This window comes from Zingiber officinale, chromosome 1A, assembly GCF_018446385.1.
Source record: "Zingiber officinale cultivar Zhangliang chromosome 1A, Zo_v1.1, whole genome shotgun sequence".
Classification (NCBI taxonomy): domain Eukaryota; kingdom Viridiplantae; phylum Streptophyta; class Magnoliopsida; order Zingiberales; family Zingiberaceae; genus Zingiber; species Zingiber officinale.
Genome location: NC_055987.1, coordinates 6,974,146 through 6,990,672, shown reverse-complemented (window position 1 = coordinate 6,990,672; position 16,527 = coordinate 6,974,146). Strand labels below are relative to the sequence as shown.

Below are 16,527 nucleotides of genomic sequence, written 5' to 3'. Positions count from 1 at the left end.
AGAAAAATACCCATGTATATCTAGTGTAATCATCTACAATCACAAAGTAATATCTACTACCATTTAAAGAAATATATTTACTATTATCAAATAAATCCATGTGAATGAGTTCCAAAGCATTTGAGCTACTTACAACATTTTTACCTTTATGAGTAGCTTTGGTTTGCTTACCCATTTGACATGCATCACATATTTTGTCTTTTTGAAACTTCAACTTTGGCAATCCTTGCACCAACTCCTTCTTTGAAAGGTTTTTGATATTCTTCATGTTGGTGTGAGCAAGTCTCCGGTGCCAAAGCCACGTCTCCTCTTCTTTAGACATGAGACACTTAGCAAACACATTAGTAGCACCAAATAGTTCAACTTGATAAATATTCTCTCTTCTATGGCCTATGAGAATATTGGTGTTTAGTTCACTATGCTTGATTAGGCATTGAGATGAGTTGAACTCAACTCCATAACCCGAATCACATAGTTGACTAACACTTAAAAGATTAAAAACCATGTCTTTCACTAATAACACATTTTTTATTACAAATTTTTCCGAAATTCTAATATCTCTAATTCCTATAACTTTTAATTCACCACTATTACCCAAAGAAACGGTACCTTTACTTTTGTGCCTAAATGATGAGAATTTTGAAGAATCCCTCGTCATATGCTTAGAACATCCACTACCTACGAACCATGTTGTTGGATGCTCCCCCTTGGTGCATGCCTGTTTAAACACGATAAACCAAATGTTTTGGTACCCAAATCTTGGGCCCAGTAGCATCAATAACAAATTGCTCGGGTACTCAAGCTTGAACACACTTAACTCTTGAAGCATGATTTCTACTAATTAGAGACATGAATTTAACTTCCTTATCTTGTGATTTAAAACCTAGTCCCGCTTTGTTGTACACACCCCTTTGAGCTACTAGAATCATGTCTAAATACTTTGAGCTTGAAGTAAATTTTTCTAGAGCACATCTAAGATCATCAACTTGCAATTTCAACGATACATTTTCTTTTTTAAGATCATCAAAATCATTTTTATCATTTTCATGAAGCATGCAAGTTTCACATGACACAATTTCATTTTTAAATGATTTCAAGTCATTTTGCAATTTCTTAACCTTCCCTTTTGATTTAGCTAGTGCGTTGGTTAAGCATGCAATGGTGGCATATATCTTATCAAGCTTGGGAGAAATTACCTCATCATCACTAGATGATGACTCACTTGAAGACTCCACATCCTCTCCATGACTATCTTCATCTTCACTATCTTCAACATGGCTTAAGGCCATGAGAGCCATGTGCTTTGAGCTCTTCCTTTCATCTTCTTCCGATGAGCTTGACGATGAGTCATCCCATGTGGCTTTCAAAGCCTTCTTCTTTTTCTTGATCTTTTCCTCTTGCTTCTTCAACTTTGGACACTCCATTTTGTAGTGCCCCTTTTTCTTGCATTCATAGCAAATAACATCATTCTTAGTCTTAGAATCCACAAGAGATTTACCTTTTCTCTTTTCATCATTGAAAATTTTCTTGACATCCTTTTTGTCAAACTTCCTTGAATGTCTCATCATTCTTCGAACAAAGTTTGCCATTTCACTAGATGATAGCTCTTCATCACTATCACTATCACTATTTTGTTCAGATTCGGAAGATGACTCATTCTTCTCCTTTTTCTTTTCCTTGTGCTTCTTTTTACTCTTTTCACCTGCAACCAAAGCTATACCTTTCTCTTTGTGGCTTGTGTTAGCTTGCTCATGTAATTCAAGTTCACAAAACAATTCATCCAACTTAACTATTGACAAATCCCTTGATACCTTATAAGCATCCACTATGGATGACCATAATGAGTTTCTTGGGAAGGATTTTAAAGCATGCCTTATGAGGTCTCGGTTCTCTACACTCTCTCCAACTGAATGAAGACCGTTTAGGAGTTCCTTGAACCTCCCATGTAGTGAACTTACCGTTTCTCCCTCCTTCATTGTGAAATTTTGGAGTTGGTTTATCAAGAGATCTCTCTTTGCAATTCTTGAATCCTTGGTGCCTTCATTTAGCTCAATGAGCTTGTCCCATAAATCCTTGGCACTTTTGAAAGGTTCAACCTTGTTGAGTTGTTCCGAGCTTAATCCACATTGGAGAGTCACAATCGCCTTTGCATTTCCTTGAGCCTTCATTTTTTGTTCAACAGTCCACCTTGATGATTCAAGCATTCTTCCATTTTCAGTTTGCGTCGTGAATCCCTCCGTGATTGAGAGCCACATGTCAATCTCCGTGATAAGATAGTGTTCCATGCGGCTCTTCCAATACGCGAAATTACTACCTTCATAGATAGTGGTCGTGAAGTGCTATGTCCCTCATTCAAAGACATCTTGTAGCTCTTTAATTTGTGCTTTCTTGCCAATGAATCCTTAAAAGCAAACCTCGCTCTGATACCACTTGTTAGGATCGGTTGAGCTAGAGGGAGGGGGGGGGTGAATGGCTCACTTCGTTTTCTTGATCAACTTGATTTTGCGCAGCGGAAACTCGAAGGCAATGCTAACTCGAATATTTACTTGGTATCCACCTCCCCAAGGAGGTGACTAGTCCAAGGATCCACACCACTCACACTCTTCCACTATCAAAAGCCCTCCTTCTCGGAATCACGCCGAAGGTGGAGAAACCATACACAATTACAACCATCCCTCTCCAAAGTAAAGAATCACACTCCCACAATGAAGAAGAAAAGAAATATTACAGACTTTAGGAAAAGCTTCTTCTTCACTGTGTGAGGTTTGAGAAAGTAGCGAGAGGGAGATTCCGAACTTGAGCACCTTTTGAAGATCTTGAGCACTTGAAAGAGTTGAGACCTTGGAGAGCAATGGAACAGTGTTTCTTTGTTTTCTTGTTTCTTTTTTTTTCTTCCATGCCTTTAAACGTTGAGAAAACTAGCCGTTTCTCACGTAGCCGTCACTGTGAATCGATCGGAGTCATATTTGGATCGATTCATAAGTATCCGTTGGAAACCATTGCGTCACGATCAACGGCGTAGATTGATTCACTTGAGTTTGAATCGATCGGTGCAATTCTTGAATCAATTCAGACCACTGCTCGTGAGTTCGCAGCTTTGTGAATCGATCGCCCGATCGATTGAGTAACCTCAATCGATCGGCTGATCGATCCAAGGGAAATCTGTGCTTCGCACAGAGGCTTCCTGGATTGATTGATCGATCGATTGGATTGCCCCAATCGATCAGCCGATCGATCCAGAAGTATTCCGTGCGTCTCACATAAGCTTCCTGAATCGATCGGTCGATCGATTGGTTTTCCTCAATCGATCAGCTGATCGATCCAGAAGCATTCTGTGCTTCGCACAGAAGCTTCCTGGATCGATCGCTCGATCGATTGGTTTTCCCCAATCGATTGGCTGATGGATCCAGAAGCACTCTGTGCTTCACGCAGATCCTTCCCGATCGATCAACCGATCGATTGGCTTCCTTCCAATCGATCGACTGATCGATCCAGAGGCATTCTGCCTCACAGCCGTGTCTAAATCATTTTTCCAATTGATTTCTGATACGTGAGGGATCATGCATCCAGCTTTATGACCTGCAGGAACTTCTCTTGCCAAGAATCTGATCCCCGACCTTCTTGGATTTCTCTTGTCTTGCATCTGGTCTTTTGACCTACAAGAATTCTTTTGCCAAGAATCCGGTCCTCGACCTTCTTGGACTTCTCTTGCCTTGCATCCGGTCTTCCGACCTGCAAGAACTTCTCTTGCAAACTCACACTGTATGTTAGATCCAACGTATTAACCTAAACTTAAATAATTGTCAACACATTGAAACTTCCAGGGCATGATTGCACCAATAAATGTCCCCTCAGGGCGGTGCAATGGTTAAGGCATGGGGTGTTGCCACATGAGGCCTTTTGGGGAGAGCCCAAGAGTAAAACCATGAGGGCTTAGGCTCAAAGTGGACAATATCATGTAATTGTGGAGATATCTAAAATTCTATTCGATCCTACAATTGGTATCAGAGCCCGGACTGCCAAAAGGTTTAACCACCGATTGTGCACAAAAGCTATGGTTTGATTGAGAAATGTGGGTACAATATTGACCTCGAACAAAGAAAGTGGGGGCTCCTATGTTCAGATCAAGAGGACCAGACACCAGGCAGGAAGTCCTAGTTGCGACTAGGCAAGGGAAGTCCTAGTAGGTCGGGTGGACCGAGGGGCAGGAAGACCTGGTGGGTCGAGGATCGGACGTGGGAAACCTATGGTCCTTTGTTTGAGGGGGGGATTGTTGGGGTTGCAAGGTTACAAACATAGTCCCATATTGGAAACACATGGGAAAGATCATGGGTTTATAAGAGAAAAGATATCTCCATTGGCATGAGGCCTTTTGGGGAGAGCCCAAGAGCAAAACCATGAGGGCTTAGGCCCAAAGTGGACAATATCATGTAATTGTGGAGATATCTAAAATTCTTTTCGATCCTACATTAAGAACTGTTGAGCTCAACCTTAAGAAGGTTAAGCCCAACTCTATTCTGATGGTTCAGAAACACAAGGGCAAGGAGATAGCATGGACAATGTTAATCCAACGAGACTAGCATGTAGGTCAACTCGATGACTTAATCTCACAAGTCATGAATATGGAGATATCAAGTTGACACATGGGTATGCATTGGAGAATGTATACTGAATGACCCTCCATGAGAAAGTATCATAGATCGTTATATGAGTGTCATATACTTTCTCATGTGGCTATTAGTATGACTATTAGTCCTTGGACCTGAAGTCACTATGGTTCCCTACATAAGGAGTTACATACTTTGGCTTCATCAAACGTCACCCGTAACTGGGTGGACTATAAAGGTGATTACTGGGTATGTAACAAATTATGTAGAGGAATGTGAGTGATGTAGATGGGATCTATCCCTCCTATATGACGGGAGTGACATCGATATTCTTGATAGAGTGAGACCACTAAGTGCATGGTCATGCCCAAATGAGTCAATATGAGATGTTGAGCTCATTTGATTCAGTGAGTCTACTTGGGATTCAAGATTTAGATTAATTAGAGGATGACACGGTCTATGCCTCACAATGATCAATCTAGATGTCAAGGATAGAAGGACACTTGTCATATATTGTGAGGGGTCACAATTAGTAGTCACAAGGTGATGTTGGATCTCAACATTCTTGTAACTTGGGTAGTAATGATGTGTTACTAGATATCGCTCATTACTTATGCTTCTAAAAGGGTTTAGGAGCATTGCCAACGTTAAAAGAACCTATAGGGTCACACACAAAGGGCAAATTAGATGGAGATTAGGTTCATTTGATGAACCTAAAGAATTAGGTCCATGTGATGAACCAAATTGGATTAAGAGTAATCCAAATTAGGCTAATTGAGTTGGACTCAATTTGGTTCATGTGTTAGATGAGTCTAATTTGGACTTAGACTCATTGAGTCAATTTAATTCAATGAATAGAGATTCATTAAATTAAAATTGACTTGAACCAATGGTTAGATTTGATCAACCATGGGAGAGAAGTGGTTAAGTTTGACTTGACTTGAGAGGAAGATGAAGGGTCAAGTTTGACTTGACCATTTTCCACCTCAATTGTGAGTTGGCATTAAGTGGACTAATAATGATGTGCCACATCATCAAGGCTAGCACATGTGTGTGCCACCTCATGAGGGAGACCAAGAGTTGTGACTCTTGGTATCCCATGGAGGTTTAAAAGGCTTTGAAGTGACCGGCCACTTTATGGTTGTGTGTGAGTTTCATTTTGATTTTATAACTCTCATCTTCTTCCTCAAGCTCTCTTCTCTCCCTCTCCTCCACCTTGGTCGAACCTTTCAAAGGTGCTAGCACACCTTTTGTTTGGTTTCTCCATCTCTTGCTTGTGTGGATACACATAGAGGAGTATCTACTTTGATACTCTTGAGATCCGACGAACCTTGGACGAGCGGGATTAGTGAAGGGCATCACATCAAGGCTAAAGCTCTTCTCCTTTGTAGATCTAGTTTAGATCTAGGCTAGAAACTCGTACTTCAAGTTTTACGTAAATTTTATTTTTGGCACGGATCCAGTGGTGGGGTTTCGGGGTTTCCGCAATGCAAAAAGCGATTTTTGCAGCCCGAAAAACTCAACAAGGAAGTAGAGTCTTAAGCGGAGAGCCATGAGAACCAACCTATAAACCAACTACTCGAGGGTCATGTATCGAGACTTGGCCCCTTTTAATAGGTGGTTGAAGAAGTACACTGGTCGTTGTACATCATCCTGTTCTTTCACTAACACTACCTCCACAGCCTCAGGGGTAGCTAACAGATATACCCAGAGCGGTTCCCCAGCAATAGGTTTAAACAATGAGGGCAGGGTCTCCGGGTACTGCTTTAGTTCCTTGAAATCTTTGTTGTATTCTTCGTCCCACTTAAACTTGGCAGCTCTTCGGAGAACCATAAAGAAGGGGAACGCTTGATCTGCTGATCGGGATATGAACCTAAAGAGTGTCGTGATTATGTCCACCAGCTTCTGGGCTTCTTTCATATTCTGAGGCGCCTACATTTCTCAGAGTGCTTGAACCTTCTCCGGGTTGGCTTCAATCTCTCGCTCGTTAACGAGGTATCCTAAGGATTTTTCCCCTCGATCTTCAAACAAGCACTTCAGTGGATTTAACTTTAGCTCATATTGCCACAACGTGTCTCAGGTCTCCTCTATGTCAGAAATCAAGTTTATTGCCATGGTGGATTTGATGAGGATGTCATCCACGTAGACCTCTACATTCCGCCTTATCCGCTCTCAAAAGATCTTATCTATCATCCTCTGATAAGTAGCCCCTGCATTCCGTAACTCGAACAGCATGACTGTATAATAGAAAGTATCGTCGGATGTTATAAAGCTAACTTTCTCCTGGTCTTCTTGAGCTAAAGGAATTTAGTGGTATTCTTGGTAAGCATCAAGCATGTTGATTCTTTCGCAGGCTGAAGTTGAATCCACCATCTAATCGATCCTTGGCAATAGATAACATTCTTTAAGGCTGGCCCGGTTGAGGTCCCAAAAGTCGATGCAGACCCTCCACTTATTGTTAGGTTTGGACACCAAGACCATGTTAGAGAGTCAGGGCAGAAATTGTACTTATCTAATGTATCCTGCTTTCAAGAGCTGATCAACTTCAGCTCGGATGATCTTATTTTATTCGACCGAGAAGTTTTGCTTCTTCTGCTTGACCGGCTGGGAATCGGGCAGGAGGTGCAGCTTGTGCTCAGCTACCTTGAGCTTGGCTCCCGGTAGCTCCTCAGGGGACCAGGCGAAGATGTCCCTGTTGCGCTTTAGACATCCGACCAGATTAGTCTTAATCTCGATAGGCAGGTCGCTTGATATGCGAGTGACACTCTCTAGACGACCAGGGTAGAGATGGGCCTCCTCCCAAGGAATAGGTTCTTCGGCTATAAGCAAAGGCTCCTTTTAGATGACGTGGATTCCTCCATCCTGGGTTCTTTGAGCCTTGTGGGCCTCGACTTTCACCATGTAATATAACACCTGTGAGAGACCAATTGCTTGCCTTTGACTTCCCGGATCTGGTCTCCCACATGGAATTTAATCTTCTGATGAAAGATGGAGACTGCCGCTTGAAACTTGTGCAGTACGGGTCTTCCCAGGATGACATTGTAGGAGGATGGAGAATCCACTACGATGAAAGTGCTCCTCCACGTCCTCACTAATGGTTCGCTACCCAAAGATATGACTAACTTAATTTGACCTATTGGTCAGGAAGTAGATACAGGTTGGTGCTCACTAGTGTCGATCTGCATGCCCTCGAATGCATTCTTGAACAACACATTGAAAGAGTTTCCCGTGTCAACAAAAACCCTAGTCATGCGGCTGTTGGTGATGACAACTTTGATTATGAGGGCATCATCATGAGGAAGCTCCACTTCCTCCAGGTCTTGCAACTTGAAGTTGATTACGGGCCCTGCAGCTTATTCCCGGCTGCACCCCACCGCATGTATCTCCAAGCGGCGCTCATGGGACTTTCGGGCTCTAGTGGAGTCTCCATCAGTGGATCCTCCGGAGATCATGTCGATCTCCCAAATGGCGACATTTCCCCAATTCTCTTCCTTAGGGGATTCCATTTGCTCCTTGTCCCGGCCTGGCTACTAAGTTCCCTAACCTCTGCTCTCGGGCAGGGGTTTACTTGATTGCCCTGCTACAATAGGTTGGTTGGTCAGCAACTTCTGAAGCTTGGGCGCAATCTCGGGCGGAGGCAGACCCAATTCAATTGCCCGCCAAGAATCTCAGGTGAACTGGACTCAATCTCCTATGGAATAGGTGTGGGACCTATGGTAGGTACAATAACGGGGCCCCCATTGACCAGGTCTGGGGGTTTAAACAGCTTCAACTCGTTGCGCCACCCTGGATTCCTGACTATGTAGAAATCCTTGTCGGGCATCCTTGGAGTGGGGAAAGGGTCGAGCTAGAGGTTCGGGCGGTCTTCTCTTCGACTTGCTAGCAGGAGCAGGTGCCTTGTCTGCTTTCCGTCGAGCCACCTGGGCTTCCTCTATACTAATGTAGTTGGCTGCCTTCCCAAGCATCTCATCATAATTCTTCACAGACTCTCAAATGAGGGCTTGAAAGAACTCTCCTTCCACCAGACCGTGGGAGAAGGCGCTCATCAAAATCTCTGAGGTAGCGGACGGGACATCTTGGACTACCTGGTTGAAGCGTTTTATGTAACTTCTCAAGGGTTCTGCAGATCCTTGCTTAAAGGCGAAGAGACAATGATCTGTCTTCTGATATTTCCTGCTACTAGTGAAATGACGCAAGAAAGTCTTCTTAAAGTCCTAAAAGCAGGTTATAAATCCGACAGGCAACCTATCTAACCACCTTTGTGCCGAGCAGGATAGGGTATTTAAGAATACCCGACACTTAATGGCATTGTTGTACTGATGTAACAGCACAGCGTTCCAAAATTTGCAAATTAGGTGATCCTCTGGATCCCTGCTACCATCATACTCCCCGATGGCTAGGGGCTTATACTCCATCGATATTTTTTCCTAAAGCACCCTCAAGGAGAAAGGTACTTGCAACTCCTCGGGCAACTCCCTCAGCTCCTCCCTAACAACTATGACCTTCCCCTTCTTCTATTCTCTGGGCGGGGAACTCTCGGCCGTCGAGGCCTAGTGCTGCTTTTTCTTATTGTTATAATAGTCCGAGCAGGGGTCGCGATAGAAATCTTGGAGGAAATCCTCAGGCTGCTTCCTCTTATGTGGTTATGAAGCAGTGGTGTGCCTCTCGGAACCTGCTCGCCTCTTGGCTTTCTTGAACAGTTTGTACTCTCTGGCTGTCATAGTGACGTTGATTTTGCCCGTGTCCTCCATCGTCTCATTCCAGAACATTTGAAGGAGATTCCCACAGACTACACTAAATTGATCCTGTCCGAAATCTGAGTCTGACGAATGCCGACTGAGATGATGCTAGTATTGACGGAGAGGTGACTTTGACACACCTAGTATGTGCACTGGAATAATAGACCCCCACATGGAACTCAAGGGCAGTGGTGACGAAACCGGCGGTACTCAGGCTCTGTGCACACTCAAATAAGCACACGGAGCATTAAGACCATAAGTCAGGGAAAAAGTCTCCCGCGCAAGCCCTCTGATGCTCAGTCAGATACTTTTTCCCCAGAAGAATAGTGTACGAAGGAAAAAAAGAACTATAGAAGACGAGTACGAATGTGTGCGTACCTGGCTAAGGGAGATGACCTCCCTTTGTGTACCTTCAGAGTCTGCATGTTGTCAGAGAATGTCAGATGTTAGGGCCTGTCGAGTGAGAGAAGATGTACGGTGGCCTCCTATTGGTGGAAGGAATATTTCATTCGCAAGTGATAGCAGACCATTAGAATATTCCCTGACGCATGACAGTTATTCTCTAACAGGAGAGTACGATTCCCTGATATTGTTTGTCGCTTAGCGCTTTCCATCCCGGCCGGGTTTAGCTATGGACAGCTTGGGATGATCGTTCAGAGGTATCACCTGACTTGAATCTTGATGATGAGACTGAGTCGTGGCAACCCGCCTGGGCTTTATCTGTTATCTGTATCTAAGACTGTGGCGAGGGACCCATCCATCATGCCTTGATTGCTGCAAGGCCAACCGAGAGTTGTTTTAGTGAAAGTACCCGACCTGCTCACACGACTCGAGCTGGGGAAGTCTAATCAGTCAAGGGCAAGTCAAGAACTAATCTAGGGCGCCTCTTATGTCTCAAATCTTGAAATCTACCCTGCTTGTGGTCGACCAGGAATTATGCGACTGATGACACGAGGCAGTGTAACTCTCTCTCTTTCTTCTAATTGTTGACTGTCACGTCCTTTTGACCTCTGACCGTCACGCCCCCTTAACTTTTTATTATATTTAATTATCATGTCCCCTTAACTTCTATCCACCACGTCTTATTGAAACCCACCTTTATATACGATATCACTTATATTTAATCAATTAATTTAGAAATTTTAAGTTTGTTCTGTACTTCCAGTATGAAGTAACATTAGGAAATCCACCGGTTAATGAATTAATATCGGTGAGTTAAAAAAACATCAAAATTAATTAAAAAAAATAATCGAAATGAGAAAAAAAATCGGTATTTATTATTAAATTCATTATTATGGACTTAACGTAGATTTTTATTTTTGAACAGTTGGGTGTGAATCAATCATTCAAATCCGGCTTTCCACTCGAACAGGACTGAACACCGGTTCAGGTTAACCACGCAATATAAATGGACATAGAGGAGTGCTTTCACCGAATACCTTCGAGACTCAGACTAGCGATGAGTTCCGTCGCCGAAACCGACGCCGCCGATCGGAGGCCACTCCGTCTCTTCTTCATTCCCTACTTCGCCTCAGGCCACCTGATCCCTTTGGTCGACATTGCCCGCTTCCTTTCTTCCCGCGGAGTCGATTCCACCATCCTAGCCACGCCCTGCAACGCCGCCCTCGTCCGCGCCACCGTCGACGCCGCAGCCGGCGCTGGCCTCCGGATCCAGCTACTCGAATACCCCTTCCCGTCCGCGGAGTCCGGCCTCCCTCCAGGTGTAGAGAACATCAGCGCACTTCCCCCCTCTGAGTGCCACAAGATTGACTCTGCCATCGCCTTCACCCGCCCCACCCTCGAGCACCTGCTCGGCCTCCACCACCCTGATGCGGTTGTCGCCGACGGCCATTTCCCGTGGACTATTGATATCGCTCGCGAACTCGGCATCCCGCGCATCACGTTCGGCGCGTTGGGGACCCTGGCTTACTGCGTCTCGCATTCTGTATTGACGAACCAGCCGTTCAAGGACGTCACCCGCGACGACGAGCGCGTTCCCATCCCGGACCTCCCTCACCCGTTGTTACTAGCACGATCTGAGCTCCCCGACTTCCTTGTCCAGGATACTGTCTTCGGTAGCCTCATGGAAGAAGCCCGCGAAGCCGACAAAGCAAGCCTCGGCATCATCATCAACAGCTTTACCGAGTTTGAGGGGATCTACCTCGATTACTTCCATCAGATGTTGAGCATCAAGACCTGGTTCGTGGGTCCTGTCGCCCTGATGGATTCTGAATCCGGCGGCCTCGGGGTCCGAGGTGGCAACGTCGACCCTGTCGCCGTTGCGAACAGAGGGCGTTGCCTCTCGTGGCTCAGCGTGCAAGAGCCGAGTTCGGTAGTGTACTCCTGCTTCGGTAGCTGGAGCCAGTTCACTGGCGCGCAACTCAGGGAGATGGCGCTTGGGCTAGAGGCTTCCGGCCACCCGTTCTTGTGGGTGGTGCGCGAGGCGGACGGGGCCGAATGGATGCCGCATGGGTTCGAGCAGCGGGTGAAGGGGCGCGGGCTTGTTCTTTGGGGGTGGGTCCCGCAGGTAGAGCTGCTTAGCCACGCCGCCGTCGGCGCGTTCGTGACGCACTGCGGGTGGAACTCGATTCTGGAGGGCGTCTCCGCCGGGTTGCCGATGGTGACGTGGCCGATCGGGACGGAGCAGTTTATAAACGAGAAGCTGGTGGTGGAGCGATTCCGCGTGGGCGTCAAAGCGTCAGACAGCATAAGGAGCGCGATTGATCCAAATCGGACGATCATGAAGGCAACGGAGCTGGCAAAGGCGATTGGGAGCATAATGGACGCTGGGGAGGCGGCCGAGGGAACGAGAAGGCGGGCGAGGGAGCTCGCGGAGAAGGCTAGAGCGGCGGTAGAGAAGGGTGGATCGTCCGACAAGGGTTTGAACGATTTGATAGAGGATATATACGTCTGGCACGAAAACAAGAAGTCCGCCGCCGGGAAGGCAGTAAACATTTAGATTTAGCAGTGTGATCGTTGATTTCTCTGTTGATTGGTGTTCACTTGTTTTGTTTTCAGAATAATTGCATGGAAGCCCCTATTTGTTATATATATTACTAATATTTTTCTCGTATATTCCTCTTAATTTTGAAAACATAGAAGTAACATGTAGCTATTAAATATTAGTATAATGTTCCAAATTGTATTGCATGTGTTCCGGTCAAATACCGTGTGTTTCCATTTGGAAATTTGTAAATTCATCCACGTAAAGAACGATAATACCGAAGTCTTCTCCTAACTTCTTCCCATAGCACTGTGGTTATCTACAGGGAACATGCCTTCCCCGTACTTTACCCATCTACACTAATAATTAATAGTTATTAATAATTTATATCTTTTTTATTGATCTAAGGACGAATTAATGGGAGTACTGGAGATGAGCAAATCATCTTTTACCACGTGATTATCTACAGAGAGGTTCTCTCTAAGTGGTGTGACGGCTAAGACACAAGATGTTATCATATAAGATTTTGATGTCGAAATTTGACGAATTTGAGCATGTCTTTTCCCATGTCTTGCCACCTGCACTAATGACTAGTAGTCACTTGTGATTTATCTTCTCCGTGTTGGCTTAAGAACATAAGTGTTGGTAACGATTTAAATTATTTATTGTTATACTTGCATAGGAAAGTATAGGGTGTTACAATTTCCTCATTCGTGTATTCAACCTCTTTGCCGGAAGGTTATTTAGGAGAGATTTTATGGGATTGTTAAATCAAAATAGTCTAAGGGATTGTGGGCCTTAGAGTAGTAGTCACGGGACTACGAACCGAGTAAAAAAAAAGTCTTTATTTTCTGTTGTGCTTTTTTCTATTTTATTTTTCCGATACGTACTCAATTTATGAAAATATTTGTAAAATAGAAAAAGAAAGGTTTTTAAAAAACAAGATTCACCCCTCTCCTATTTGTTTCAATCCTACAAGAAGGACATGAAACACACTTCGACATAGGGTTGGAAGTGGCCAAGCAAAATGTAGTCCGATTGGCTGAACCGTATTAAGTTATTATTTACCTTATGAGTTATCATTTGCCTTCTGAGATGACCTTTTCATAGTGTACTGAGTGTTGGTACAATCAATTTACAAGGGTTTGATGTTTGATAATTACCTAAGTCTGGTTAGTTTGACGAAGGGCTGATCCAAACAAGATTTGATTCTTGGAAGAAAGAAGTCTAGTTAAGATTAGATAATTAGTAAGGGTAACTCCTAATCGGAGGTTAGGTAGGTAAAAAGTCTACTTAATGACTAGTCATAATTGGAGATTAGGTAAAGGGAAGTCCTGATGAGTGAAGCTAGATAGTGAAAGTCCTAGTGAGTGAAACTAGGTAGTGGAAGTCTTGATGAGTGAATCCAAATGATGAAAGTCTTAGTAAGTGAAGTTAGGCCCTAGTAAGTCAAGCTAGATAGTGAAAGCCTTAGTGAGTGAAGCTAGACAGTAGAAAATCGTAGTGAGTGAAGCTAAACAGTGAAAAATCCTAAGGGTAGGAAACTCTATGTAATGAGTAATCTTGGATAAGTAAACTTCAAGCATGTGTTATCGAATGGTTTCCGGTCGACTGCACGTGGTCGACTAGACCAGCGAATCTTGAATATTGCTAACACTACTTTACTTTAATATTTTATATCTGATCCGGTGGTAAGAGCCCGGGACCCCCTAACGAGGGGTCAACGCCACGTGGAGGTCAAAGGGCCAGGTGGTCCGTCGAAGAAGGGTGAGCCGACCGGACTCATGAGAAAAGGGCAGGCCGATCGGTCTGCCAGTAAACATATGATAGTAATAGGCGCCCTGACAGGGATCGGGGTTCCGACGCTCAATGAAACAGTAAATAATGACCGAGCGGAAGGCCTAAGAGAAGGCAGGACGTAATGGGCGCGCCGCTCGGCCGGCGCAGGGAATTAGGGCCGTCCGGACGGCGCTCTTCGTCTAGCCGGCCGGACGGACGTCCTGGCCGGCAGTGGGTAAATAGGGACAGGAACATCTGCTGACAGCCGTCAAGTTGTATGGCTAGGCCATACTCCTAGTCTGACAACGGGGTGTCCTGTTGTCCCATTGAAGGCGCGATGGGACTGTTGCAGTATGGTGTCAGGTAAGCTTTCTGACAAACACATACCGAGGTATGGGCTGCGGACACGTACGTGCCTCGGTAGGCGTGTAGAAGCTCTTTCACCGCTCTATATAAAGAGCCGCAGACTTCGCCGGAGGTACGCGCTCTACAAACCTTGGTGCCACTTTTTTTACCACTTGCTTGCCTGACTTGAGCGTCGGAGGGTCGTCGCTGGGAACCCCTTCCCGGCCCGACTTCTGTGCAGGGTCGCCGGAGCTTCGTACGACCAGTCGAAGACCCACATCAGCAACCGGAGAGCGCCACATGCCCAGCGTCCGTTGAGTCAGCGTTCGGACAGGATCAATTTGGCGCCGTCTGTGGGAACACTCCTGCATCCGAACGGGAACAATGGACGAGGCTGGACGACCGCACACGGTGAGGCTCTTCGCGAAGGAGCCCGACGCTCTAATCAAGGCAAGAGCTGCTAAGCTCGTGGAGCAACAGAGAGAGAATGCGCAAGCCGAGCGGCTGAGCAGCAAGCAACGTCAGCGTCTTGTGGTCGAGCGGAAGCACCACCGGCCACCGTTGCATTTCATCGAGCCCTATTCCGCACCCCCGAAGCCGCAGCAGCTCATAAAGATCGGGGATCTTCGTCAGAAGAAATATCAATACGGGACAACAGAAAAGGCAAGGCACCCCGAGCGGACGCTTCACCCGAGCGGAAGCACCGACTGCCACAGTTCAATTTCCCTCAAAAGCAGATACTTCATCTCCCGAATTCAACTTATAGCAAGCCCCTCCTTCTGGAACCTCAAGAGCGGGAGTTTGATGTCAGGCGATGAATCGACCACATACGAGGAAGTTGGGTGGACGAGCTGCCGAGCGGACGAAGATGGATTGGCACTTGGATCCACCATGAAGCGCAAATTATATCCAGCCTTTCCGGGACAGGGTGAAAGGTGCGCCAATGTAATGTAGGCTGTGTGTTTTCCGTTTGGCTGTATATTCGAAGTACAGGAAGCAAAATGTTAAAACGCAATTGGCATTATCGGCCAGGCGGCCTATCTTCATGGTGTATAAAATCCGAGCCAAGCGCTCGAGGAAGAAGGCCTCGAGCCGTTCGGCTGGAGGTATAGTATCCGAGCCACGCGCTCGATGACGAAGGCTCGTAGAGCAACGGGAGTAGAAGGCTCAAGTAAAAAGATAACGCAGCAGGCCGCCTCCACCTCTGGGTGGGCCGAACGGCCATGGAGGACCGACCGGGAAGTTTCGCCATCCTCCTGGCCTTGATAAATTTCGACGAGTACATTGTATCCACCTCACTCCACGGGTATTCGGGAGTTGAAAAATTGAGTCAGATCTTATGTTGATCGGCAGGTTAGTCTTTCAGATATAGTTTCTTCCGGGCATAGAATTCATCGTAATTTTTCCGAAAGAAGGCTCGTGTCGTTCGGCTGGGCGTATATCAACGGAGCCAAAGGCTCGACGACTAAGACCCCGAGCTGTTCGGCCGGGAGTATATTATCCGAGCCGAACGCTCGACGAAGAAGACCCCGAGCCGTTCAGCCGGGAGTACGTTATCCGAGCTGGGTGAAAGGTGCGCTAAATGTAAATTTATATACATTTCGGTCGTCTATGTCCTTGTAATGCAGGAAGCAAAATTATAAAGATGGCAAATATCTTCGCCGACCGGCTGTGTTAAAAGTAGCCTTAAAGGCCGTCGAGCTCCGACGTTAAATATCGAGAGACGAGCCGGCGTCTATAAACGTCCGAGCGGAAGACCGTCGAGCTCCGACGTTAAATATCGAGAGACGAGTCGGCGTCTATAAACGTCCGAGCGGAAGACCGTCGAGATCCGACGTTAAATATCGAGAGACAAGCCGGCGTCTATAAACGTCTGACCGGAAGACCGTCGAGCTCCGACGTTAAATATCGAGAGACGAGCCGGCGTCTATAAACGTCCGAGCGGAAGACCGTCGAGCTCCGACGTTAAATATCGAGAGACGAGCTGGCGTCTATAAACGCCCCGGCCGAAGACCGTCGAGCTCCGACGTTAATCGAGACGAGCGGCGTCTATAAACGTCTGACCGGAAGACCGTCGAGTTCCGACGTTAAATATCGAGAGACGAGCCGGCGT

At 45.9% G+C, this 16,527-nt stretch overlaps 1 protein-coding gene across 1 annotated transcript; it reads left to right on the top strand.

Moving 5' to 3' along the window:
• The first annotated feature begins 10,739 nt into the window (after positions 1–10,739).
• LOC122016711 (scopoletin glucosyltransferase-like) lies at positions 10,740–12,395 on the top strand. The gene has a single exon (XM_042574103.1). It carries the CDS (start codon positions 10,755–10,757, stop codon positions 12,303–12,305), a length of 1,551 nt encoding a protein of 516 aa, XP_042430037.1. The 5' UTR covers positions 10,740–10,754; the 3' UTR covers positions 12,306–12,395.
• Positions 12,396–16,527: the final 4,132 nt, after the last annotated feature.